Here is a 26,734-nt window from a genome sequence, read left to right on the forward strand (position 1 = left end):
CCTCCCAAAGAGAGATAATTCCTGGGGTGGGAACTGGTACAGAAGGGGACCTATCTCAATGCAGGTGCGGGCACTGACCTTGAGTCACCTAAGGGGGTGGGACAGGGTGGCCTCCACGCCCAAGGCTCCGCCTTTGGGGAGGAGGCTTATTCACGCAGCCTGAACTCCAACTTTTCTGATAAGAGAGCTGCTCTATCCAGAGAGAAACTCATAGGTTAGAGATGGGTTATTGGGAGGTCCTGTGACCTTGGAGGAAAGAGACTAGAGGGGTTATAGGGGGAGTGGGATTCATGGTCGGGATAGAGGGGCCTATTGCAATCAGGAAGGAAGTATTGGTTCCTAACATGAGATGCGGGAGTCCTTGTCCTGATCAGGGGAAGGAACTTACAGATGGGAGTTGAGGGTTCTGTGGATGAGAAGGGATTCTAGTTGAGATCATGAAATAGCTGGGTTTCAGGTTCCTGGTTGCCATTAGGAGTAAGAGGCAATCTAAAAGAGGAGGGTTCAAGTCCTCATTATAGGGGCCTGGGCTCTAATTAGAGTCAGGAAGGTCCGTCCTGTTTGCAGTCTTTTGCCATGCGCAGTTGGGAGCAGTGGTAATGTGGGCGTTTAGGTCGTGATTAGGAGGGGGCTGTAGTGCGTGAGAGGAATAGTTCCAAAAGGTCCTGAAGTGGGGAAACAATGACCCGGCGGTATAAATTACAGACCGGCGAAAGCAACCCAGCAACCCTGTGCCAATTCCAACCCCGACATGGATCCACTATCGTTCTGCGCAGGCGCAGCACGGGCCGGCTCCGGCGCCACGGTTGGAGGCGGGCCCTGAGGAGCGGGGCTTGAAAGCCTCATTCTGCGCTTGCGCCTAAGGGGCGTGGCGGTCGCACCTGCGTGAGTTGGGGGAAGGAGGAGGGGCGAGGTGACGCAGGCGTAATAATAGAGAAGGTGCCAGAAAGATCCAAAACAAGTGGCTGCGGCCGTCGCCCGGGAGTCGTCAGACGCCGGATTCTGGTGAGGATCCAGAGAGGCCTAAGGGCGAGTAAGGGTGTCGGGTAGACGAAGGCACCTGGGTGCTGGGGAGAGGGCGGTGCCGTCCATACAGGGCGTGGGGGTCGGGTTCGGACTGCAGCGCTTGTGTTGAGCGAAGGGCTGATTTGGTCGGTCCCACTTGTAGCGGCCAAAGGGTCGTTTTCGGATGATAGCACTCGGGTGGAGCCGTGGGGCTAATCGGGCAGTACCGATGGACGGAGCCCAGGGGCACGTTCGAACGGTACTTCCCAGAGTCAAAGGGCAGTCAGGAGGGTGCACCGGGGTGGGCCGCCAGGCTTGTTCGGACCGAATCACTTGGTCGGTTCCGGAGACTGGTTCGGAACATACCACCTGGGGAGGGGCGTTCGGGCTCTGTGGGCCCGACCGATAGGAGGTTGAGTGAAGTCTGGCGTCTCGACCTGTTACTAGGGGACTTCGGATGTTACCATTCCCTTCCGAAGGGAGGGGAAGGCTGGGAGATCTGGGGTGTGAGGGTGGCCGTGCCCCTCTTCCGGGGGCCGGGGGACATACTGGTGGGATTGGCGTTTGGGCCCCCAAGTCTCTGACCACAGCCCCCTCCCCGCTGAGTGGGTTCTAGGCCCTGGTTCGAGCTTGTTCCGCCCCCCTCCCCCGGGTATGGCGCTGTCTGGGTCGACCCCTGCCCCGAGCTGGGAGGAGGATGAGTGCCTGGACTACTACGGGATGCTGTCGCTTCATCGTATGTTCGAGGTGGTGGGCGGGCAGCTGACCGAGTGCGAACTGGATCTGCTGGCCTTCCTGCTGGACGAGGCCCCCGGCGCCCCCGGCGGCCTATCCCACGCCCGTAGTGGCCTGGAGCTGCTGCTAGAGCTGGAGCGCCGCGGGCAGTGCGACGAGAGCAACCTGCGGCTCCTTGGGCAACTCCTGCGAGTGCTGGCCCGGCACGACTTGCTGCCGCACCTGGCACGCAAGAGGCGCAGGCCAGGTATGGTGGAATGGGAGACCGATAGACTTCCAGTGGGGAGAGGGCCTTACTCTGCATCTGGACCCCCATCGTACCCTGATATGGACAGTTCCATATCAGACAGCTCATGTCCTATTCCACTGTCCCCTCCTCCCAGAGTATCAATGAGAAACACAAGAGGGAGGAGGTATGGCTTTGGGAGGGGCAAGCTTGTGGAATTTGGCCACATCAATAATGATGTTTGTCACCACTGTTTATGGAGGGCTTGTTTCATGCCAGAACACAGAGTAAGCCCTTTATATGAGCTATCACCTTATATCCTCCTGGTAATACTATGAAGAAGTCCTGTTACCGTCCCACAGTCCAGGGAAAACAACAGGTTTAGAGATGTTAAGTAGCTTGCTCATATATAAGAACTGAATCCTGTGTGCCGGGCGCAGGAGATACAAGGTGATAGAACAGTATGCTTATTACGTGAGGTTTACGTTTATTGGGGGAATCAGGTATTAAAACAGATAAACGACTTATTTTTTTTAACATATGGTTATAGAAACACTAAAACAAAGTAATGATATAGAGAAAGTAGGGAGTTCTTCTAAGTGAAGGGAGGTCTCTTACATTGGATAACCAGTCAAGACCTTTCTGAGAAAGTGACATTTGAACTGAGGCGCACTGCTGCCACCATACATAGAAAATTCCAGGGAGAGGGCCTGACCTGTGGTGGCGCAGTGGATAAAGGGTTGACCTGAAACGCTGAGGTCATCTGCTCAGCTTGTCAGGTCAAGGCACATATAGGAAGCAACTACTACAAGTTGATGTTTCCAGCTTCTCTCTCTCCCTCTCCCCTTCTCCCCCTCTCTTCCTGCCTCCTTCTTTCCCTCCTTCCCTTCCTACCACCTTCCCTCCCACCATCCTCTTCCTCTAAAAATCAGTAAATAAAATCTAAAAAATTCCAGGGGAAAGAAAGGCAAGTTTTGAAGCTCTGAGACAGGAATGAGTTTGGCATCATCAGAGGCCAGTGTGGCAGGAGCAGGTGGGGAGACCAAAGAAAGGGTACAGAGGTAGGTGAGAAGCCGCATCACAGGGGCTTGCAGAGAACACAGCTAGAAAGTGAGAGCTAGGATTCATACTCAGCTAGTTTGTATCCAGAGTTGATGCCCTTTATCCTTGTGAGGGAAGGACAGCAGTCCCGCGAAGGCCAGGAACCCCGTGCATGGATAGGCCTTGAACTGTTAAGGCCTTGGTGGGATTACTTGGCAGGGTGCAGGGCCTGGTTTGGAGAGGTGGGTTTTGAGGCTCCCCTGCCCAGAAAAAGCCAATGGGGTTTAGATAACCTGGAGAAGAACAGCACTAGGGAAGAACCAAGCACTTTTGGTATGCATGGTGGTCAGGCTCAGAAAGAGAAGATTGGGGAGCCTGAACAGAGGCCTGCTTACTCCTTGGGCCTTAGGGAGAGCTGGGGCACTAGATGGTGGGCAGCATTGCAGCAATCCTGACCATGACTCAGTCTGTAGAGTAGCACCGACTGAGTCCTCCTCTATGTTGGGAGGCATCAAGCAACCATTGGACAGGAGGTATTGGGAATGGAATGGGTATTTGGACTCTGATCTCTGGGGAACTCAGGTACCCTGTGTGTGTGGGGGGAGGGGTTGTTCATCTCAGGGGGTCTGAATTGGAGGCTGGGCCTGGGAAAGGTCAGAGGCTATGAATACTTCTTTCCATTTTTCTCTCCCCACAGTGTCTCCAGAACGCTATAACTATGGCACCTCCAGTTCTTCTACAAAGAGAACGGAGGGTAGCTGTCATCACAGTCGGCAGTCGAGCAGTTCTTCAGATGCTCAGCAGGGCCAGTGGGAGACAGGTGAGCCCAGCTGGATGGGCATGAAGGTGGTTTTTCTTTCTTTCTTCTGCACCCTGGTGAACCTCTCCCGTCCTGGCCCGTCAAGGAAGGGGCCCAAGGAGTCATTCTGTCTCATTTTTGCTTTGTGGGTTTACTATTTCTACAAAAGTACAAGTCGAGAAGCAACGTATAGAGTTGTTTCTCATGGTTTTGTATTTTATCTAAATGGCATCCCATTTATGGGTTCATCATTCTTTATGTGGTTGTCTTTGCTGGACATATTTCTGAGGTTTATTCATGTTTAATAACTCTAATTGGAATCTTTTAATTATTGTGCCAATTAATTTACTCAGTCTCCCCCCCCCCCCTTTTTTAGGATTTTACTTATTGATTTGAAAGAGAGAGAGAGAAAGGTGGGGGGAGGTGGAGCAGGAAACATTAATTCGTAGTTGCTTCTCATATGTGCCTTTGGTCAAGTCGGGTTTCTTACTGGTGATGTCAGCATTACAGGTCAATACTTCATCCACTGCACCACCACAGGTCAGGCCCCCCCCACTTCATTTTTTTTTTTTCATTCAAATGCATTTATTTATTTATTTATTTATTTATTTATTTATTTTGTATGTTTCTGAAGCTGGAAATGGGGAGGCAGTCAGACAGACTCCCGCATGCGCCCGACCGGAATCCACCCGGCATGCCCACCAGGGGGCGATGCTTTGCCCATCCGGGGCGTCGCTCTGTGGCGACCGGAGCCACTCTAGCGCCTGGGGCAGAGGCCAAGGAGCCATCCCCCAACGCCCGGGCCATCTTTTGCTCCAATGGAGCCTCGGCTGTGGGAGGGGAAGAGGGAGACAGAGAGGAAGGAGAGGGGGAGGGGTGGAGAAGCAGATGGGCGCCTCTCCTGTGTGCCCTGGCCGGGAATCGAACCCGGGACTTCCGCACGCCAGGCCGATGCTCTACCACCGAGCCAACCGGCCAGGGCCTTTCATTTTTTAATTATTCAAACAATTTTAAATGTATAGAGAAATTAAAAGATTAGTATAGTCAATATGTTCATATCTTTCTAAATTCAGTAACTTTATGTTCATTTTTTTACTTTTACTTTACATGTGTGTATGCCTAAGTATTATTTTGTTGTTGTTTTTGTTTTTGTTGAATTCTTTGAAAGTAAATTCTAGGACTTGATCCCTAAATCAGCTGGCCTCTCCTAAGAATAAGGAGATTCTCATCCTCAACTTCATGACAATTACCATACCTAATACAGTACACACTAATTCTCTGATAATCTTAATGGGCCATTTTCTTTTCTTTTACAAGGGCAAGGAGAGAGGGACAGACAGGCAGGAAGAGAGAGAGATGAGAAGCATCAGCTCTTAGTTCTGGCAGCTTAGTTGCTCATTGATTGCTTTCTCATATTTGACTTGACTGGGTGGGGGGGCTTCAGCTGAACCAGCGACCCCAGCTCAAGCCAACAACTTTGGACTCAAGCCAGCAACCATGAGCTTCAAGCCAGTGACCTTTGCGCTCAAGCCAGCATCCACGGGGTCATGTCTATGATCCCATGCTCAAGCCAACAACCCCGTGCTCGAGCTGGTGATCTTGGGGTTTCAAATCTGGATCCTCAGCATTCCAGACCGACACTCTCCACTGTGCCACCACCTGATCAGGCCTATTGGGCCATTTTCATATTTATAAAGACTCATAGTTGAGTTATGATTTTTTTTTTTTTTAAAGCGACGGGCAGACAGGAAGAGAGAGACATGAGAAGTATCAGCTCATAGTTGCGGCACCTTAGTTGTTCTCTGATTGCTTCTCATACGTGCCTTGATGGAGAGCGGCTTCAGCTGAGCCAGTTATCCCTTGCACAAGCCAGTGACCTCGGGGTTTTGAAACAGGTTTCGAACCTTGGTCCTCAGTGTCCCAGGTCAACACCATCCACTGCGCCGCCACCTGGCTTAAATTTTATGATGTCTCCTTAACCCCATACTATAAAAATGAAATTCCTCCCCAACCCATACATTTTTCTTTTTTTTCACAACATTGACTTCCTGAGTCTTACCGGACCAGTTATTTTGTGGAATGATCCAATTATTTCTGGAGGTATCTGATAATTTCCTAATGGTGTCATTTAACTTGTCCCTTTGTCCCTTATCTCCTGTGAAGTGGGAATTGGGTCTGGAGGCTTGATTCGATTTAGGTTCCACTGTTTGGCAGGACTGTTTCTTGGTTGATGCCATGTGCTTTGCATTGGAGTACATTAGGAGAAATAAGGTCTGATTTTCCTGTTGTGAGGGGGCAGGTTTGATCTCTTAGTTAAGGTGGTATCTGCTATATTGATCCTTTGCAAAGGGACATTTTTCCCCTTTATGGTTAGGAAATGATCTACGGAATGACACTTCAACACATCCTGTTCTCCAGCAGCATCTCCAGTGGGCTTAGCATCCATTGGTGAGTCCTGCCCGAACCATTATTATGCTGATGTTCAGAAAATGGTGATTTTCTAGTTCTTTCATTTTTCTATATCTATTAGCTGGCATTTTTTCAAGAGGAGTTTTCTTTTTTTTCCAATACAGTCTCTGCCCCCTCCCCTTTTTTTGGTAGAAAGTATCACTGTGGATTTGTGTTCTTTATTTACTGTATTAAAATTAATTAGTCTTTCTTCCTGATGTTCAAATTGGCTAACTCCTGGGTTGTTGTTTTATATTTTCCATTGATTTTCCAGTAATAGAGCTGAAGGGGGGAAAGGAAGAAAGAAAGAGAGAAACATCAACTCACTGTTTCACTTAATTGTTTCTTTCTTTTTTTAGTTGTGTACTCATTCCTCATTTCTCATACATGCCCTGACCAGCTGTTGAACCTATGACCTCTGGTGCTCTGGGTGGATGTTTTATCCATTGAGCCACCTGGCCATGGCCTCCTGTGTCTTTTTTTTAAAGAGAGACAGGAAGGAAGAGATAAGAAGCATTGATTCGTATTTGCATCACTTTGGTTGTTCACTTTCTCATGTGTGCCTTGACTGGGGTACTGCAGCTGAGCCAGTGACCCCGCACTCAAGCTAGTGAGCCTGCACTTAAGCCAGATGAACCCACTTTCAAGCTGGCAACCTCAGGGTTTCAAACTGACAGAGCAACGTCTCAGGTTGGCACTCTATCCGCTGTGCCACCACTTGGTCAGGCTCCTTTTGTTTTTTTGACTAATCTCTGTCACGGACTGGGTGCTTCCTGCTTTGTGGCACTGCAAGATGTGACACTCACCTGTACTTTTCCTTCCCTATTCCTGTTATCACTCTTTCCAGAAGTCTGGTTTCTTTTAGAGGTAGTGATATTTAGAGACCAAGATTTGTCTGTCCTGTGGTGGTGCAGTGGCTAAAGCGTCTTCTTGGAATGTTGCGGTTGCTGGTTCAAAGTCCTGGGCTTGCCTCATCAAGGCACATATGACAAGCAATGAATGAACAACTAAAGTGAAGCAGCTATGAATTGATAGTTCTTGCTCCCCTGCTCCTGTCCTCTCTCTATAAAACAATAAGTAAAATCTTAAAAAAAATAAATAAAAGACCAAATTTGACCAGTGATGGCACAATAGATAAGATTGTCAACCTGGGATGCTAAGATCCCAGGTTTGAAACCCCAAGGTTGCTCCCCAAGGTTGCTGGCCTGAGCGTGGGCTCATCTGGCTTAAGCGGCTTGAGCGTGGGATTATCGACATGATCCCATGGTCTCTGGCTTGAGCCCAGAGGTCGCTGGCTTGAGCAAGGGGTCACTGGCTAAGCTTGAGCACCCCCTTCCCATCAAGGCGTACATGAGAAGCAATCAGTGAACAACTAAAGTGTCACAACTAAGAGTTGATGCTTCTCCTCTCTCTGTCTGTCTCTTTCACTTAAAAAAAAAAAAAAGGAACAGAGACAGATTTGGGTGCTGAGTGTGTATTGTACATCGTTTCTAGGCTCTTTTAGCGAACAGTTAGAAACTTTTTTAAAGTTCATATTAGTGCTTGACCAGGCTGTGGCACAGTGGATGGAGCGTCAGACTGGGATTCAGAGGACCCAGGTTTGAAACCCCGAGGTTTGGGCTTGAGTGCGGGCTCACCAGCTTGAGCCCTGGGTCACTGGCTTGAGCAAGGGGTCACTTTCTCTGTTGTATGTAGCCCCCCTGTCAAGGTACATACGAGAAAGCAATCAGTGAACAACTAAGGTGACAGAGGAGCTGCAATGAAGAATTGATGCTTCTCAAGAAGTCTCATCCCTTCCTGTCTGTACCTACTTGTCCTTCTCTCTTTCAGTTTCTCTCTCTCTCTTTGACACAAAAAAACATATTAGTTTATATTAGTATTTTAATTGAAAATTAACATATAAGGATTTTTTCTTTTATACTGAAAATGTTGGTTCTTAATAATAGTGAGATATGGATTTATTTGTTTTCCTTTACAACAATAAAACATTAGCTTCAAAATTACAGTGTTGATGCCACTGCTGACTCTATATAATGAAGGAAACCACATATTTGTGGTTCTGGTCCTTGAGAGTAAGGCCAATTGAGAGTTTGTATTCAGAATGATCATCCAGGTACCTTGAAATAATTCTTTTCTGCACCTGTTATGTTATCAATTATATATAGTTAGTTTAATTTGTTTCTTTTTCTTTCCATTTTACTTTTTTGTTTTTTAGTGAGAGATCAAGAGAGAAAGACAGACAGGCAGATAGACTGGAAGGGAGAGAGATGAGAAGCTTAACAACTCATAGTTGCAACACTTTAGTAGTTCATTGATTGCTTTCTCATATGTGCCATGACCAGGGGCTCCTGCCCAGCCAGTTAACCCCTTGCTCAAGCCAGCGACCTTTGGGCTCAAGTTGGTAACCCTGTGCTCAAGCTGGTGAACCCACGCTCAAGCCAGATGAGTCCGCACTCAAGCTGGCAACCTCGGGGATTTGAACCTGGGTCCTCAGCATCTCAGGTTGATGCTCTATCCACTTAGCCACCACCTAATCAGGCTTTACTTAATGATTTTAAGCGGGAGGGGGAGAGAGTGAGAGGGGAAACAGATTTGTTGTTCTACTTATTTATGTATTTATTGGTTGATTCTTGTATGTGCTGTGATGGGGGATTGAACCCACAACCTTGGCACATCAAGACTAGGCTCTAACCAACTGAACTACCCAGCCAGGGTAGTTCATTTGTTTCTGTTTGTATTTAATTTTATGATTTATTTTCTAAAAATTTTTTGACTGTCAAAACTAAAGATGTAAAAGAGATGTTCTTAAAAGTATCACTTCCACTGTGTTCCTCCCTCCAGTAAATAGGTAATCAGTTTCATTTATTTTTAATTTTTCTTATAGTGTTTCACCTTCAAAGATGGCAAATATGTATATATTCTAGTTTCTCTTCCTACCTGAAATATAACAAGCTGTAGACACCTCTTTTGCACCTTGGTTTACTTCACCAAACAATCTATCCTGGAAATTACTCTGTATTCTTATTGTCTCACATTTACATTGTTTCCAAATATATGCAATCAAAACCTATAAACAGTGCCTGTAGCTGTCCCATTGTTGGTCTCCTGGTGTGAGAGCGCAGGAGTAACTGAATGGTCACACCTGGGAGTGGGATTGCTGGCTGGGGGTGCGTGCTTGTTGATCCTTAAATCTAGATGACTCCATGTTGTACTCATTCCCCATTTTACAGACAGGGCCTCCAAGGCAGAGGTGCTCACCCAGGCTCTCATGGAATAGAGAACAGCCTGCAGCTCTTCCCTGGGCCCCGGGCACCTGCCTTGGTTCTCTGCCTATCATCTGGTCCTCAACTGTTTCATTCTTTCATCAGGCGCCCCACCAACCAAGCGGCAGCGACGGAGTCGGGGCCGGCCCAGTGGTGGTGCCAGACGGCGGCGGAGACGGGGCCCAGCCGTCCCCCGGCAGCCGCAGGAGCAGACCAGATCCACCTCAGAAGGCAGAGTGACCTGTGGTAGGTGTCTTTGGGCCTTGGGGAATGCATGTACAGTACCCATGGCAGACTGCTAAGCCAGAGGACAAGAGGAATGAGTACTTGTCTGGGGTGTGGCACACCTAGTGACACCTAGGATGTTGGCAATAGTTATTTTTTATTTACTTATTTTACTGATTTTAGCAAGAGAGGAAGAAGAGAGAGAGACAGGAACATCAACCTGTTCCTGTATGTACCCTGACCAGGGATTGAACTGGCAACCTCTGCGTTTCAGGACCAACTGAGCTATCTGGCCCGGGCCTTTTTTTATTTATTTATTGATTTAGAGAGAGGAGAGTTAGAGAAGGAGAGAAGTGGGGAAGAGGGGAACGAGAAGTTGGAAGCATCAATTTATAGTAGTTGTCTTGACTGGACAAGCCTGGGATTTTGAACAAGCGGTCTCATTATTGCAGGTTGATGCTTTATCTGCTGCGCCACCACAGGTCAGGCTGGGCAGCATTTCTTGTCCCTCTTTAGCACAGTGAAATCATTTTTTCTCTATTAACCTTGCTTATCTTCATTCTGTCTGTAGTTGAAAGATCACATCCTGTGCCACCTCCCCTAAGAAGCCTTCCCTGACAACTCGCTGCTTCTCATTTCGTTTGTTTATTCAGCAAATATTTGCAAGATGTATTTATTCAACAGTCATTTCTTCTGCAGGGGTAAAAACAGGACCCTAGGATAAGCTGCCCAATTTACCTTCTGGCCTTAACAATTAAATAGTCTGTCTGATCTTGTGCAGGTGACTGAACCTCTCTGTGCCTCAATCTCCATATCTGTACAACAAAACTAATAATGGTACCTTCCAACCAGGATTGTTGAAAGAGAAAATGAGTTAACACACACAGTACACTTGGAACAGCACCTGGCCTGGGCCCTTGCTATGTACCAGTTTTCCCTTTTCTTTCCTTTTTTTTTTTTTTTTTTTTTTTTTTTCATTTTTTCCGAAGCTGGAAACAGGGAGGCAGTCAGACAGACTCCCGCATGCGCCCGACCAGGATCCACCCGGCATGCCCACCAGGGGGTGATGCTCTGCCCCTCTGGGGCATAGCTCTGTTGCATCCAGAGCCAGTCCAGTGCCTGAGGCAGAGGCCACAGAGCCATCCCCAGCGCGCCCGGGCCATCTTTGCTCCAATGGAGCCTCCCTGCGGGAGGGGAAGAGAGAGACAGAGAGGAAGGAGAGGGGGAGGGGTGGAGAAGCAAATGGGCGCCTCTCCTGTGTGCCCTGGCCGGGAATCGAACCCGGGACTTCTGCACGCCAGGCCGACGCTCTACCGCTGAGCCAACCGGCCAGGGCCAGTTTTCCCTTTTCATTGTCACTGTGCTTGTGTGTTTGGGGCTGGAATAGCCGTGAGGTCTTTTCCCTTATGGAGGCGACCTTTTTCTAGTAGATTGACAGAGCAGTGAAACTGAGCTCATTGTAGACAGTAAGCCTCACCAAGACAGGGTGGGGAGCCTGACCAGGCGGTGGCGCAGTGGATAGAGCATCGGACTGGGATGCCGAGGACCCAGGTTCGAGACCCCGAGCTTGCCAACTTGAGCACGGGCTCATCTGGTTTGAGCAAAGCTCACCAGCTTGGACCCAAGGTCGCTGGCTTGAGCAAGGGGTTACTCGGTCTTCTGAAGGCCCGCGGTCAAGGCACATATGAGAGAGCAATCAATGAACAACTAAGGTGTCGCAATGTGCAACGAAAAACTATGATTGATGCTTCTCATCTCTCTGTTCCTGTCTGTCTGTCCCTGTCTATCCCTCTCTCTGACTCTCTCTCTGTCTCTGTAAAAAAAACAAAAGCAAAAAAAGACAGGGTGGGGAGCAGGTGGAGGAGAGGGTGGAGTAGCTCATCAGGCCTCCAAGTGGGTGCGAGTTTGGCTTTTTTTTTACATATAGCAAGTCCTATCAAGGGATTTGAGCAGAGGGGTGAGGTGATCTGATACCTTTGTTTTCAAAGGAGCTCTAACCCCATCTGGAAAAGCAGTTAATAAATGAGTTAGGATTTGTAAGTACTTAGAACAACTCCAGGCACACGGTACATGCCCTGTCAGGGTGCATGTTAAATAAATTAAAGTGGGAGCAGGGAAATGAATGACAAGGCTGCCCAGTCCAGCAAGAAGAAGAGGTCTGACCTGTGGTGGTCATATTGGAGAGGGCAAGAAGGGGTAGACTAAGGAAATACAGATGTAAAGCTGACTGGACCTGTCAAAGATTGGATTGGGTGGGTTGAGGGGACTCTGCTGTGGATGAGACTAGATACCTGAATACTGGCGGGTCAGGAGGAACAGACCAACTGAGCCAGCCTGTGTCCTCAGACAGCTTGAGGGATAATTACCAGAGTCACCAGGCTGACTAGGTTGACCAGGGACTCACAGCCTCTCTAGGGAGCAGGCCAGGCTGAGGCTGCAGAGGAGTTTTGCCAGTGGAGGCATCAGGTCTCTTCCTTGAGGGCAGGGAGGTTGTTCATGGGGTGTGGCTGGCTGTTGATGGGGGATGGTAAGCAGGTCTGACTGCTGACTCACCAGGCAGGGTGGGGCTGGAGTGAGGCTCTCCCCAGTGGGGCCCTGGTTTTTCCCTCTGAAAGCAGAGACGGCTTACTTAATGAGGCCCAGTCCCAGGGGTGGAAGGAGGCTCCCTAGACCTGAATGAAGAAAGAACCTGCTGCTCTTGCCTCCTCTTCACTTGTGACAGTTGTGGGGGTTGACCTTCCACTGAAGGGTAGAACCAGACTAAACAGGGATAGAACCAAACTAAACTGAGGGCTGTAGAGTGTGAGGAAGGAGATGTGGGGGTAGGTAGGTGGGGGGGGGGGGTCCTGGGCTTGCACACAGGACCTCTGACTTTCCACATCCCTATTAGGGCCATCCACTGGGTACTGTGCTGAGCCTGCTACCCACCTGGCCTTGAATTCTCAAGATAGTATTGAGGTTTTGGGGGGGTGGCCTTCATTGTGCAGAGAAGAGGCAGGGTGGGGCTGGGCTCAAAAGGTCTGTTTCTTTGGTGATTCCATATGCATTTCTAGAGTGCTTACACTAGGTGTAGCAGAGATGGAAGGCGCTTGCCCTCACAGAGCTTGAGTTCTGGTGGGAGGAGAAAACCAAGAGACAGAGATGTCGGATGTGTGCTGAGAAGAGAAAGCAGGGCAAAAGGGTAAGGGTGATGGAAAGTGCAGTTTTAGATGTATTTTCTAAATAGGATGGTGTAGACAGGCCTGTCAGAAGATTGTATGGATGGCTGGGGTAGAATATTCCAGGGAGAGGGGACAGCAGGATCCCAGGCCCAAGAAGGAGTGTGTCAGTAGTAGTGAAGAGGTGGCAGGGAAACTGGCAAGTTTGGAGTGGAGGGAGGGAGGTGGGGTTGCTAGAAGGTGAGGGCAGGAGAGGTGACCAGGGTCCATCCTGCAGAGCCTGAGTCATGGGCTTGGGCTTTGCTTTCATTCATTCATTCACTCATTACTTATTTTGCAAGAAAGAGAGAGAGAGAGACAGACAGACACAAGAAGGGAGAGAGATGAGAAGCATCAACTTGTAGTTGTGGCACTTTAGTTGTTCATTGATTGCTTCTCATACACGCCTTGACCTGGGGGCTCCACCTGAGCCAGTGACCCCTTGCTCAAGCCAGCAACCAACTTTGGGCTCAAGCCAGCGACCTTGGGCTCAAGACAGTGACCTTTGGGCTCAAGACAGTGACCATGGGATCATGTTGATGGTACCATGCTCAAGCCAGCAACCTTGGGATCATGTTGATGATAATACACTCAAGCTGGCAACCTCATGCTCTAGCTCAGTGATAGTCAACCTGTTCCCTACCACCGACTAGTGGGCGTTCCAGCTTTCATGGTGGGCGGTAGCTGAGCAACCAGAGTATAAATAAAAAAATAGATTTAACTACAGTAAGTTGTTTTATAAAGATTTATTCTGCCAAACTTAGCGAAAATCCAACATAAAGTACTTGGTTAGTAATTATTATTATATGCTTTAACTTGCTATAACTCTGCTTTATAAATTTTATAAAGTAAAGTTACTTCCCTACTTATAAATCACCATTACTGTGGAACCGTTTGGGTGGTTAGGAAATTTTACTACTAACAGAGATACAAAAGTGGGCGGTAGGTATAAAAAGGTTGACTACCCCTGGTCTAGTTGGATGAGCCCACGCTCAACCTGGTGACCTTGGGGCTTTAAACCTGGGACCTCAGCATCTCAGGTCGATGCTTGATCCATTGCACCACCACCAATCAGGAGCTTTGTGTTTTTTAAGTGATAGAAAGCAGTTAGAGAATTGGAATGATGGGCTGAGCTTTGCTTTTCCCTCTATGCTTTCTATCACCTAGCTTTAGCAGTTGTCAGCTTGTGGCTGGTGTCATTTATTTCATCAGCCATATTGTTTGGAAGTCAGTTCCAGGTGTCTAGTTATTTAATCTGTAGGTCTTCCTCCCTCCCTCCCTCCCTCCCTCCCTTCCTTCCTCCCTTCCTTCCTTCCTCCCTTCCTCCCTCTCTCCTTTCCTTCCTTCCTTCCTCCCTCTCTCCTTTCCTTCCTTCCTTCCTTCCTTCCTTCCTTTTTTTATGGCAGAGACAGAGTCAGAGAGAGGGACAGATAGGGACAGACAGACAGGAAGAGAGAGAGAGATGAGAAACATCAGTTCTTCGTTGCAGCTTCTTAGTTGTTCATTGATTGATTTCTCATATGTGCCTTGACTGGGAGCTACAGGAGACTGAGTGACCCCTTTGCTCGAGCCAGCGACCTTGGGCTCAAGCTGGCGAGCCTTGCTCAAACCAGATGAGCCTGCGCTCAAGCTGGCAATCTCGAGGTCTTGAACCTGGGTCCTCCACATCCCAGTTCAACGCTCTATCCACTGCGCCACTGCCTGGTCAGGCTCATCTGTAGATTTTTCATTATGTACTTTTTTTTTTTTTTTTTACAGAGAGAGAGTCAGAAAGAGGGATAGATAGGGACAGACAGACAGGAACGGAAAGAGATGAGAAGCATCAATCATCAGTTTTTTGTTGCGACACCTTAGTTCATTGATTGATTTCTCATATGTGCCTTGACTGTGGGGCTATAGCAGACCGAGTAACCCCTTGCTCAAGCCAGTGACCTTGGGTCCAAGCTGCAGAGCCTGGGGTCTCAAACCTGGTCCTCTGCATCACTGCCTGGTCAGGCTCATTATGTACTTTTTTATTTATTTATTTATTTATTTATTTATTTATTTATTTTTTTTACAGAGGCAAAGATAGACAGGGATAGACAGACAGGAACGGAGAGAGATGAAAAGCATCAATCATCAGTTTCTCGTTGCGCGTTGCAACTTCTTAATTGTTCATTGATTGCTTTCTCACATGTGCCTTGACCACAGGCCTTCAGCAGACCGAGTAACCCCCTGCTGGAGCCAGAGACCTTGGGTCCAAGCTGGTGAGCTCTTTGCTCAAGCCAGATGAGCTCGCGCTCAAGCTGGTGACCTCGGGGTCTCGAACCTGGGTCCTTCCACATCCCAGTCCGACGCTCTATCCACTGCGCCACCACCTGGTCAGGCACTCATTATGTACTTTTAAAAGTTAAGAATTCTTGGCCCTGGCCAGTTGGCTCAGTGATAGAGCATTGACCCGGCGTGTGGAAGTCCCAGGTTCGATTCCTGGCCAGGGCACACAGGAGAAGCGCCCATCAGCTTCTCCACCCTTTTCCCTCTCCTTTCTCTCTCTCTTCCTGCAGCAAGGCTCCATGGGAGGAAAGTTGGTACGGGCTCTGAGGATGGCTCCATGGCCTCTGCCTCAGGCACTAGAATAGCTCTGGTTGCAGTGGAGCAACACCCCAGATGGGCAGAGCATCGGCTCCTGGTGGGCATGCTGGGTGGATCCCAGTTGGGCGCATGCAGGAGTCTGTCTGCCGCCCTCTGCTTCTCACTTTGGAAAAATACAAAAAAATAGAAAAAAACAGTTAAGAATTCTTTTAAAAACTTAGTATTGGCCCTGGCTGGGTGACTCAGTGGATCAAATGTCATACCAGTGCACTGAGTTCACGGGTTTGATCCCTGGTCAGGGCACATACAGATATAGTCAGTGAGTGCACAATTATACGAAACTACTAAGTGGAACAAAGAGTTGATGCTTCTCATTCTGTCTCCTTTTTTACCCTTCTCTCTTCCCTTCTCTTTTTTTCTGTCTCTCAAATAAATGGAAAAATTTTTTTAAATTAACAGTAATGTCTTTTTATTTATTTATTTATTTTTGTTTTTTTGTTTTTTTGTTTTTTTCTTTCTGAAGTTGGAAACGGGGAGGCAGTCAGACAGACTCCCGCATGCACTCGACCGGGATCCACCCGGCATGCCCACCAGGGGGCGTCGCTCTGTTGCAACCAGAGCCATTCTAGCGCCTGAGGCAGAGGCCATAGAGCCATCTTCAGCGCCTGGGCCAACTTTGCTCCAATGGAGCCTTGGCTGTGGGAGAGGAAGAGAATGATAGAGAAGAAGGAGAGGGAGAGGGGTGGAGAAGCAGATGGGCGCTTCTCCTGTGTGCCCTAGCCGGGAATCGAACCCGGGACTCCTGCACGCCAGGCCAATGCTCTACCACTTAGCCAACCGGCCAGGGCAGTAATGTCTTTTTAAATTTATTTATTTATTGTTTATTGATTTCAAAGAGAAAGGGAAAGAGAGAAAGACAGAAATATCATTTTTTCTGTATGTGTCCTGACCCAGGGATTAAACCAACAACCTTTGCATATCGGGACAATGCTCTAACCAGCCAAGCTATCTGGACAGAGCTAACAATAATTTTTTTTTTTGTGACAGAGACAGAGGGACAGATAGGGACAGACAGATAGGAATGGAGAGAGATGAGAAGTATCAATTCTTTGTTGCGGCATCTTAGTTGTTCATTGATTGCTTTCTCATGTGTGCCTTGACCGGGGGACTACTGCAGACCGAGTAACCCCTTGCTCAAGCCAGCAACCTTGGGCTCAAGCTGGTGAGCCTTGCTCAAACCAGATGAGCCCGCTCTCAAGCTGGTGATCTTGGGGCCTCAAACCTTGGTCCTCCGTGTCCCAGTCCAACGCTCTATTCACTGTGCCACTGTCTGGTTAGGCAACAATAATGTCTTAATAGTAAATATATATGTAATTAGTGCCATATTTCCACTTGTCTCACAAGTGTTGGTTCTCCTAACTCTCTCCTAATCTATAGGATTCCTCTGCCATCTCTTTTCTCTTCCTTGCCTTTCCCAAAGACTGGATTTTGCCAGTTTCATTCTGTGGTAGGGTTGACTGTGTTCTCCTATTGTCTGTATTTCCTAAAAATTGGTGGATGGGGCTGAAAAGGCTTGATCAAATGCTGGTTTGACATTTCAGTTTTTCACACTCACTTCGTGGGTGGGCTTGTGTTCTTACGACTTTGTCTAACATTTTGGCAGCTTCTCATTGCCTTGATCCATTAGTTCAGTAGAGGTTGAAGAACTTGACATTTGATACTTTGACTCTGGCTGTGCCTTGAGGAAAATACTGGAGAAAGAAAAAGGTCTTACTGTTGTCCAGAGGAGAGGGGTCCTCGCCCTGTGTGGCAGTGGGGGACAGAGTCTTTCTGTTGGAGGACACTGGCTGCGTCTCTCTGCCCTGTACCATGGGAGCACAGGTCCTCTTTGTCCCTAGTCTTCCTAGTAGGAACTCCCAGAGTGCAGACCTGAGTGAAATTCTCTGTGGCCCTCTGCCACATCTAGCACAGGGACTGGCATGCAAGGCTGCTTACCTGATTGAGGCGTGTCCCTCCTATCTCCCTGGTACCACACTGGGAAAGTCCCTTCCAGTTTCCTTTGTGTTCCATTCTGCCCCAGAAGAAATACTGGTGTTGCGTGGGTTTGGGGGACCAGAGGGTTCTGAGGCCCACTTGAATTCAGGAAACAGGAATAGCTCTCCTCTGGAGGAAGACATAATCCCCCTGACCTGAGGGTAGGGAGCATTTCCCTCCCGCTGCCAAAGTGAAAAGGGACTGCTGACAAATGCTTAGTGTTCCTGGCCACAGGAAGCAACTCAGCCAGCTGTCAACCCAGGCTACACACATGCTGGGTGCTCTTCCTGCTGCATCCCTCACTGTCATACCTGGGTCAGCCCATCCACTTCTCTCCATGTCTACTTCCATCTGGGGCCAGCCACCTTCAGTCTTCCCTGACTGGTGCCCTTCTCCTTTTCCTGACACCCTGCTGCACTCAGAGGATGTGATGAGTGCCAGGCCCTGGCCTCAGTTGTTTACCTGCATCCTCCATGTAATCCTCACAGTGAGCCTGTGAGAGGAGGTGCTGGGGTGAGGGTGTCTAACGGAGGAGGCCATTGAAATGTGGAGAGGTGTGGTCACCTCAAGAGGTCCCAGACTCCCTGCCGGGGAGTCACCCCCTCCAGTTGTCCCCTTGTGCCCATCTCCACCGAGATCTAGCCTCTGAATTTTCATGTGCCTTCCTCTTTTCTGGGAATGCTGCTCTTCTCTCCTTCTGTTTTTCTGTCTTGACCTGCTTGTGTCCTCATTCACATTTCACTTCCAATATCATTTGCTGGAGAGATCCTCTCTCATCATTTCAATCTAAATTATACTTTGTGCCTGACCTGTGGTGGCACAGTGGATTAAAGTGTCGACCTGGAATGCTGAGGTCTCCAGTTTGAAACCCTGGGGTTGCCTGGTTAAGGCACATACGGGAAGCAACTACTACAACTTGATGCTTCCTGCTCTTCATGCCCCCCTTCTCTCTCCTCTCTCTAAAATCAATAAATAAAATCTTTAAATTACACCTTGTTCTCTATAATTTTCTTTCCTCACCCTCAGGATATCTTTTAATTATAGATTTCTGTGTATGGTTGTTAGAGGCAGAGAACAGGATAAGGGTATTAATAGCTTGGCCTCTGCAGCCAGGCACCTCAGTTGGAATTCTAGCTCTGCCATTTTCTTTGTGGCTTGGGTAGGTGACTCATCCCCTGTGCCTCAGTTTCCCCATCTGCGAAAAGGGGATAATCGCACTGCTGTAAAAGGTTGCAGGGATAATTAGAGGGTCAATAAGTATGAAGTATATGCCAGTCTTCAGTAAGTACTTTTGAGGTATCACCTATTGTTATTAAATTATTTTGGTGAGGAATCAAGGGGAGATTGTACATATGCTGTGGTCCAGGGCCAGTGTTGGAAGGGCAGTTCACATAATGCACGGCCTCTGTGTGCTGTCCTCTTGTGTTCTAGACCAAGGGTGGACCGTGGTCTCATGAAGGATTTCCTCCTGTGTGAATGGAGGTAATGAAGGTGCCTGAGAACTCCTGGCCTGAGATAGAGAAAAGACTTGAGTAGGGCCAGGCCAATGGGAAGTGCTCCCTAAATAGGGGTTACATATGTCTTCCGGTTCCACCTGTGGCGGGGTGCTCATGTCACCCCCATGTTGCTGGCCCTCAGTAAATAGTTGTTGAACAAAAGAATGAATGAGACACACAGAACTGTACTCTGGTTCCATCTTCCTTCTAAACCCCCCACATGTTATGGGGTGGATTCTGGATGCACAGACAGACAGTTCATGCCATTGGTCTACTAGTAATCTGCTGAGGGGAAAGGTGCTCTGGGAGGGGATTCACCTGGGCAGGACATGGTAGGTGAGTGGGGCTGTTTTGGCCAGAGGAAGCTGGCAGGACATGTTTGTGAGTGAGTAAGGCTTGTGCTAGGAGCATTTCATTATGACTAGAGGGCAGGGTATGGGAGGATGTAGCCAGGATTGAAGGAGATGAGGGAGGAGTTTGGCTCAGGGGCCTCGGCAAGAAAGGGCAAGGTCTGGGTAGGGGCTGTGGAGCTGGAGACGAGTGTCAAAAGCACGGTTCATGTTTCTGAGTGTGTTCTGGGTTGTAGGCCCTGGTTCAAGCATTTCACAGGTTGCCTCATTTCATCCTCATTACCCTACTGTGTAGCAGGGATCTCTTGTGTCTTTGGTTTTCAGATGGGGAAACTGAGACTCAGGTGAGGTCACATGCCCAAGGCCCCATAGCTGGAGAGTGGCAGAGCTGGCACTTGCTGCAAGGGCTGTCGTACTCTGTGCCCTGGCTCTGCATCTCTGCCACAGCCCTGTGGAGCCTTGGACAGGTGCTGCCCCTTCCAGCCTTCTGTTCCCCCGCCCGCACAGATTGAGGGTATGGTCAGATACTCATAGGAGTCAAGGATGTGAGGCCAGAGGTCTTCTCTGGTCCTTTGGGTGGAGGGAGCTGGGCTGAGTGCCGTGGGAGGTCCTGGGGGTTGAGGCCAGGCAGCTTTCTCTGGGCCTCAAGCAGAGAGGGGGAGGTGCCCCTGAAACAGGAGGAGGAAGGGTTTGGGGTTTGGAGTGGGAAGAGGAGGTCGGTGGTGCTGAGAAGGCATCTGGGAGAGCAGGGACTTGCCTTCTACTTTCTGCTCTGCTGCTCACATGGTCTGTGAAAGGTGAAGGAAGTCCAGGATGTGACACCTCTCCCAGAGCTTCAGTTTCCTCATTTGTCAAAGGGGTTGAATGTGGTCTCTGCCCCACAGGGCTTATCCTCCAGAATCCCCCGAGGGAAAGTGGTTGGCTCTTCAGAGTTGTTGTAGTAAGAAGCAATCAGTGAAATAAAGTGCCGCAACTACGAGTTGATGCTTCTCATTGCTCTCTTTTCATGTCTGTCTGCCCGGCTGTCCCTCTCTCTCTCTCTCTCTCTCTCTTTCTATCTTTCTCACTAAAAAAATTTTTTTTTCTTTTAGTTATTTTAATTTTATTTATTTAAAGATTTTATTGTCATTTTAGAGAAAAGAAAGAGAGAGAGAAGGGGGGGTGCAGTGGGAGCATCAATTCCCATATGTGCCTTGATCAGGCAAGCCCAGGGTTTCGAACCAGCAACCTCAGTGTTCCAGGTCAATGCTTTATCCCCTGCGCCACCACAGGTCAGGCAGTTATTATTATTATTATTATTATTTTTTTACAGAGACAGAGTGAGTCAGAGAGAGGGATAGACAGGGACAGACAGACAGGAACACAGAGAGATGAGAAGCATCAATCATCAGTTTTTTGTTGCGCATTGGCGACACCTTAGTTGTTCATTGATTGCTTTCTCATATGTGCCTTGACCGTCAGCCTTCAGCTGACCGAGTAACCCCTTGCTCGAGCCAGTGACCTTGGGTCCAAGCTGGTGAGCTTTTGCTCAAACCAGATGAGCCCGCGCTCAAGCTGGCGACCTCGGAGTCTCGAACCTGAGTCCTCAGCATCCCAGTTTGACTATCCACTGTGCCACTGCCTGGTCAAGCAGTTATTAATTTTTAGAGAGAGGGAGGAAGGGAGAGAGATGGACAGAGAGAGACAGACATCCATTTGTTGCTCCACCTATCATACCATCGTTGGTTGATTCTTGCATGTGTCCTGACTGCGGATCCAACCTGAAACCTCAGTATGTTGGGATGACACTGAAACCAATTGAGTGCCCAGCAAGGGCCTATTTAAAAAAGGGCCTATTTATTGGTTTTAGAGAGAGAGGAAGGGAGAGAAAAAGAGTGACAAGCATTTATTTGCTATACATACGCATTTATTGTTTCATTCTTTTTTTATTTTAATTTTTTTGATTTTGGAAAGAGAAGGGAGGGCATGGACATTGATTTGTTACTACTATGTGTTCATCGGGTGATTTTTTAATTTTTTTTTTTTGTGAGAGAGACAGAGATGGACAGACAGGAAGGGAGAGAGATGAGAAGCATCAATTTTTCATTGTGGCATGGCACCTTGTTTTTTTTTTTTTTTTTTTTAATTTTTTTGGGGGTATTTTTCTATTATTTATTGATTTTTATTGATTTTTAGAGGGGGGGGAGAGAGAGAGAGAGAGAGAGAGAGAAAGAAAGGGGAGGAGCAGAGAGCATCAACTCCCATATGTGCCTTGACCAGGCAAGCCCAAGGTTTCGAACCAGCAACCTCAGTGTTCCAGGTCGACGCTTTATCACATTGCACCACCACAGGTCAGGCGCGGCACCTTAGTTGTTCATTGATTGCTTTCTCATATGTGCCTTGACCGGGGGGCTACAGCAGAACAAGGGACCCCTTGCTCAAGCCAGTGACCATGGGGTCATGTCTGTGATCCCATGTTCAAGCCAGTGACCCCACGCTCAAGCTGGTGAGCCTGCGCTCAAGCTGGCAACCTCGGGGTTTTGAACCTGGGTCCTCCATGTATCAGGCTAACACTCTATCCACTGCGCTGCCACCTGGTCAGACTCATTGGGTGATTGTTTTATGTGCCCTGACTTGGGAATCAAACCTGCAACCTTGGCTATTGAGATGACACTGTAACCAACTTAGCTACCTGGCCAGGACCTTGTTGATTCTTGTATGTGCCCTGACTAGGGATTGAACCTGCAGCCTTTGGAATCTGGATGATGCTCTAACCAACTGAACTACCTTGCCAGGGCAGTAGTAGTAGTAGTTTTAAATGGGATGGTTGGCATGGGCCTCATTGGAAAGGTGACATCTGAGCAAAGACCTAAAGGAAGTGAAAGGGCAAGTACTGTGGAGACTGGGGACTGAGCGTTCCCCACGGATGGCGAGGCAGGCCTGAGTCGAACCTGCCTCATGGTGGGTGGGGAGCAGCAAGGAGATAGTGGGGCTCGAGTGGGGCACATGAGAGAAAGAGGAGGGCGCCAGGTCAGGAGGTGACAGAAGCCAGACCACAGGAGGGAAGCTATGAGAGGGTGTCATCTGTACTGGATGTGGTTACCAGAGGGGGAAGGATGTGGGGCAGGTGCTGTACAGCCCACAGGGTAATGGGAGGAGACTGCAGAGGAGGCTCAAGAGAGGGAGGAAGGTGCCAGTCCCCCTGTGCAGTGTGTCGGGTATCAGCCCGTCACTAACCAGTCCCCCTTTCTCCACAGACATCCGGCTCAGGGTACGAGCAGAGTACTGCGAACACGGTCCAGCCTTGGAGCAGGGTGTGGCATCCCGGCGGCCCCAGGCACTGGCGCGGCAGCTGGACGTGTTTGGGCAGGCCACTGCAGTGCTGCGCTCTCGAGACCTGGGCTCCGTGGTGTGTGACATCAAGTTCTCGGAGCTTTCCTATCTGGACGCCTTCTGGGGGGACTACCTAAGCGGTGCCCTGCTACAGGCCCTGCGAGGCGTGTTCCTGACTGAGGCCCTGCGTGAGGCTGTGGGCCGGGAGGCTGTCCGCCTGCTGGTCAGTGTGGACGAGGCTGACTACGAGGCTGGCCGACGTCGGCTGCTGCTAATGGAGGAGGAGGGGGGACGGCGCCCACCGGAGGCCTCCTGATCTTGGATCTGGCAGGACTGACCTCGCCTTCCAGCCTTTGGCCGCCTTCTCCCCAGGAGGATGAAGACGATATTTGCCCCTAGGGGACTGTCACTGCAGCAGCTCTTGAGGACTGAAACAGGCAGACAGATGGCCAGGTCCTCTGACAGCCTGGCATCTTGAGAGCTCCTCTGACAAGATATGGGCTCTGAGGCCTAAACCACTTCCAGCTGAATTTCCTTTCCAAGCTCCCCCATCCCCACCCTCAGGTATGTCCCTTCAGCTCCAGGAGGCCAGGGGCTCGGGCATGCAGATCCCAAAGGGAAGGAGACATAGCCACATACTCACCAAAGGCCCCTTGCACATTGTGTCCCCGACTCTGGGCTGTGTGCACACAGTGCCCCCATGGAAATCTCCCCTGGGCTCCTGCCCTGGCTTGCTTCACACGATTCTTTGGCCTAAGGGCTTCTCTCTCAGGATCTCTGATGTTACTGCCCCCTCTGGACTTCAGGCACTGGAACTGGGTGCACACTGGGCCTGCTCACCTTGCCCACACATCTCTACAGCCAGACAAGGTTCTGCCCACCTTCCACACACAGACCTGGCCCTCCACCTTCTGATTCCCAGAGCTGGATGCAGACCCGCACAGGATTACACACAGTGTCACTTGTGTGTTACCAGCTGTATCAAACCAAGTGTGCTATAGCCCGTGGGGCCAGGACCAACTGCCTTCTCAGCAAGGGAAAGGCAAAGGCTTGGGTCTTTTATAAATGGCACCAATAAAACTGCCCTGGAAGGGGCTTAGGTGGGCATCAGTGCTTCCTGGAACTCTTTTTTAATGGGCTAGAGCAGGGGTCTCAAACTCAACTCAGCATGTGGGCCGCAGAGCAAGATCACAGCCGTTCGGCGGGCCGCACTAGGTCTACAAAGGCAACTGTTACGCAACACTTTTCTCACTGCAGTTGAAAACAAAAAAAAATCAGTACAACATGCACAATCGTACATGCAATTTATTCAGTGTCACAAAACGACCAGAAACTGTAGTTCACATCACAAACTGCTGTTAACTAAGCTAATATCTAGCTAGGATGCTAGAGAAATTAAAAATACAAGTAGGCCCCTAGGCTTACTTAATTTTATCCAAAATATTTTGAACTTCGTGGATTAGTCTGCGGGCCGCACAAAATTGTTCGGCGGGCTGCGAGTTTGAGACCCCTGGGCTAGAGGAAGGAACTGCTGAAAGCCTGGGCCTAATTCCAATCCTGGAGTTCCTGGCCCAGTATCAGGCAGGAGGGTGAGCAGGATATACTAGTTGTTACCACAGGCTTGCCCTCTGGGCCTCCGGTTCCTCATCTGTCAAAGAAAATGCTGCCTTGGAGTCACAGATGCTCCCAGCCCCATTTGCACATGCTTGACTCCTTGGGAATGTGGTGTTTCTAACTTGTTCTGTGATTTGGGCCAGCTTTCTGCAAGGCGGACAGAGCTCAGAGGTTTGGAAACCAAACAGCAGCAGCCAGGCTTCTCTGCCTAGAACCCCTCCAGTTGATTCTTCACCTGTCACACCTGTATAGTCAAAATTGGGATCTCTGTTCTTCCTCTTTCTGAGGTAGTTGTGGTCTCCTGCTCTTGCTTCATCTTTTGTTTATGGGCTTGGGAACTCAAGTTTTTTACACGATACCCAGGGTTTTCCTTTCTTTTGGGGAAGGGAGCTGGGGCTAGAATGGACAGGGATTCCAACTGCTGGCCCTTCCTTGGGCAGGGGGTGGGCCTGCGCACACCTAGGAACCTGTCCTGGACTCTTGACTTGTGCTGATGAACGGGGTAAAGTGGCAAGTTGAGGAGTTGAGTGCTGTCCAGGAGTCAAGCACTGATCCAGACTGTCCATGTACCTTCTCTGGGAGGGAGCTAAAGTCTACTGTTAGCTCCCTGTGTGAAGTAGGGATTTTGACAGGAAATGGACTCAGAGAGGGAAAGTGACTTGCCTGAGGGATAAAGAAGCAGCTCTGCCCTAGTGGGCCAAGTTAGGTTGGGGAGGGAGGAGCATCTGCACTTTCTGCTTTCCTTGACCTGGGACCCTCCTTGGCTTGGCAGGAGTAGGCTTTCTTTACTGGATCTTCGAGATTTGGGACTTGACTTGGGCTTTACTGTGCTAAGGACTTACTTTTCAGGCCACGGTTCCTGACGCTTCTCCCCTAGTTACTGATGGGCCCCCACCAGCCCCCTTGCTGGACAAGATTCAGGCCTGTCCTTTGCTTCAGGGCTCAGTTACTGCTACAAATCTGGCTGCCTGCCTCAGCCCCGCCCTAATTAGGCCCTTCCCACAAGCCCCACCCCCTTCAGGTTCCCTTTTCAACATCTCAGTGCTGCTTCAGGCTAGCATGTGCATGGGGGGGGAGGTAAGGGATCCTAACTTCAAGGCCCTCTGAGCAAGCGAGTGAGTGAGCCAGAGCAGAGGTGCAGTTCTTGCCATGTGGCGGGAACCTGTAGGCATTTTGCGCCCCCAGAGCCGCCCTGAGTGCATATGTTATGGAGCCCTCCTGGGCTTGTTAGAACCCTCACTTGGTGCCAGGGGTGGCCTGACAGACTCCTGAGGCCCAGAAATGGGTCAGACCCAGGCCTTAAAGGACAACTCAGGAAGATCAAAGAACTATAGAAGTCGAGAAAGATTTGTGGGGCTGGGCTTGAACAGGCTGCGGCCAAGGAAATAGGGGACTAGGAGCTCAGAGGAAGGCAAGCCATGGTTTCACAAAGGCAGGGAGCCTGCAGCTGGCTCCTGAAGGATGAGTAGGAGATCAATAGGATGACAGAGGGGATATTCCAGGCTGAGAACCTCGCTTAAACCTTAGGGAACATTCCTGAAGGAGATACAGAGGTGGACAGTTAAAGGTAAGTGGTAATGTAGAGTCAGCCACCCCCTCATTGTGTTCACGGTCTTTGCTGCCACATGCTGGCAGACTGACATGGGCCTTGACAATTACAACGTAAGTGGAAAGGTGAAGCATGCCCAGTGGGCCTGGGGCATGGAAGCACACGTTCTCCAAGGCCTCCAAGGGCCAAGCCTTGGGTTGGCTTCTGCTGGGGGCCCTGAGAGGACTCCAGCCTGAGTGCTGGCTTCTGTCCTGGTGGGTGAGCCAGACTGGGACACCGAGGGGCAGCTCAGAGCGGTCAGTGACTGAACAGGCAGCAGAGGCTGGAGGAGCCCCAAGGATACTGGGTGGAGGGAGCCAGGAAAGCTTCATGGATTGGAAAACTCCCTGTTCACTCTTAAAAATTAATGCCACAACCAGCACCACCAAGATACATTTTAATTGTGACTAACATAAAACATAAGTGTACAGTTAAGTTGTAAAATACCTGTGCCTCCCGTTCAAGACTACATGGCCAGTACCCCAGCAGCTCCCCCACCCCAACTCCTTCCTGTCCTGTGGTTTCCTAATCAAGCTCCACTCTCCCTGCATAGGAACACTACCCTGACTTTGACAGTAATAATTTCTTGCTTTTCTTTAACTTTCTAGTTTTACATCACCCAGTGATATAGGTAATTTTACCTCTCTTTGCACTTGACATAAATGGCATCATAAAATATGTTTTGTTTCTGGTTTTGCTCGATGTATGTGTGAGTTTCTTCCATATGTTTATTTGTAGTTGACCTATTTTTTTTTTAATTTTTTAAAATTTATTCAATTTAGAGAGGAGAGAGAAAGGGAGAGAGAGAGACAGGGAGAGAGAGAGGAGAG

The 26,734-nt window shown here is 49.2% G+C and overlaps 1 protein-coding gene across 1 annotated transcript; it reads left to right on the forward strand.

Annotated features, from left to right (window-relative positions):
• The first annotated feature begins 865 nt into the window (after window positions 1–865).
• Window positions 866–26,597, forward strand: DEDD2 (death effector domain containing 2). The gene is made up of 5 exons (XM_066373620.1): window positions 866–1,005; window positions 1,622–1,987; window positions 3,705–3,827; window positions 9,623–9,763; window positions 22,627–26,597. Exons 2-5 carry the CDS (start codon window positions 1,660–1,662, stop codon window positions 23,016–23,018), a joined length of 984 nt encoding a protein of 327 aa, XP_066229717.1. The 5' UTR covers window positions 866–1,005; window positions 1,622–1,659; the 3' UTR covers window positions 23,019–26,597.
• Window positions 26,598–26,734: the final 137 nt, after the last annotated feature.

This window comes from Saccopteryx leptura, chromosome 3 (assembly GCF_036850995.1).
Source record: "Saccopteryx leptura isolate mSacLep1 chromosome 3, mSacLep1_pri_phased_curated, whole genome shotgun sequence".
Classification (NCBI taxonomy): domain Eukaryota; kingdom Metazoa; phylum Chordata; class Mammalia; order Chiroptera; family Emballonuridae; genus Saccopteryx; species Saccopteryx leptura.

What these genes read in the sequence shown, in the direction of transcription:
- DEDD2 (XM_066373620.1), top strand. Translation starts at nt 1,660, where the DNA reads ATGGCGCTGTCTGGGTCGACCCCTGCCCCGAGCTGGGAGGAGGATGAG. An exon ending in ACGCAAGAGGCGCAGGCCAG is followed by an intron (nt 1,988 to 3,704) that starts GTATGGTGGAAT and finishes CTCTCCCCACAG; the next exon opens with TGTCTCCAGAACGCTATAAC. An exon ending in GCAGGGCCAGTGGGAGACAG is followed by an intron (nt 3,828 to 9,622) that starts GTGAGCCCAGCT and finishes TTCTTTCATCAG; the next exon opens with GCGCCCCACCAACCAAGCGG.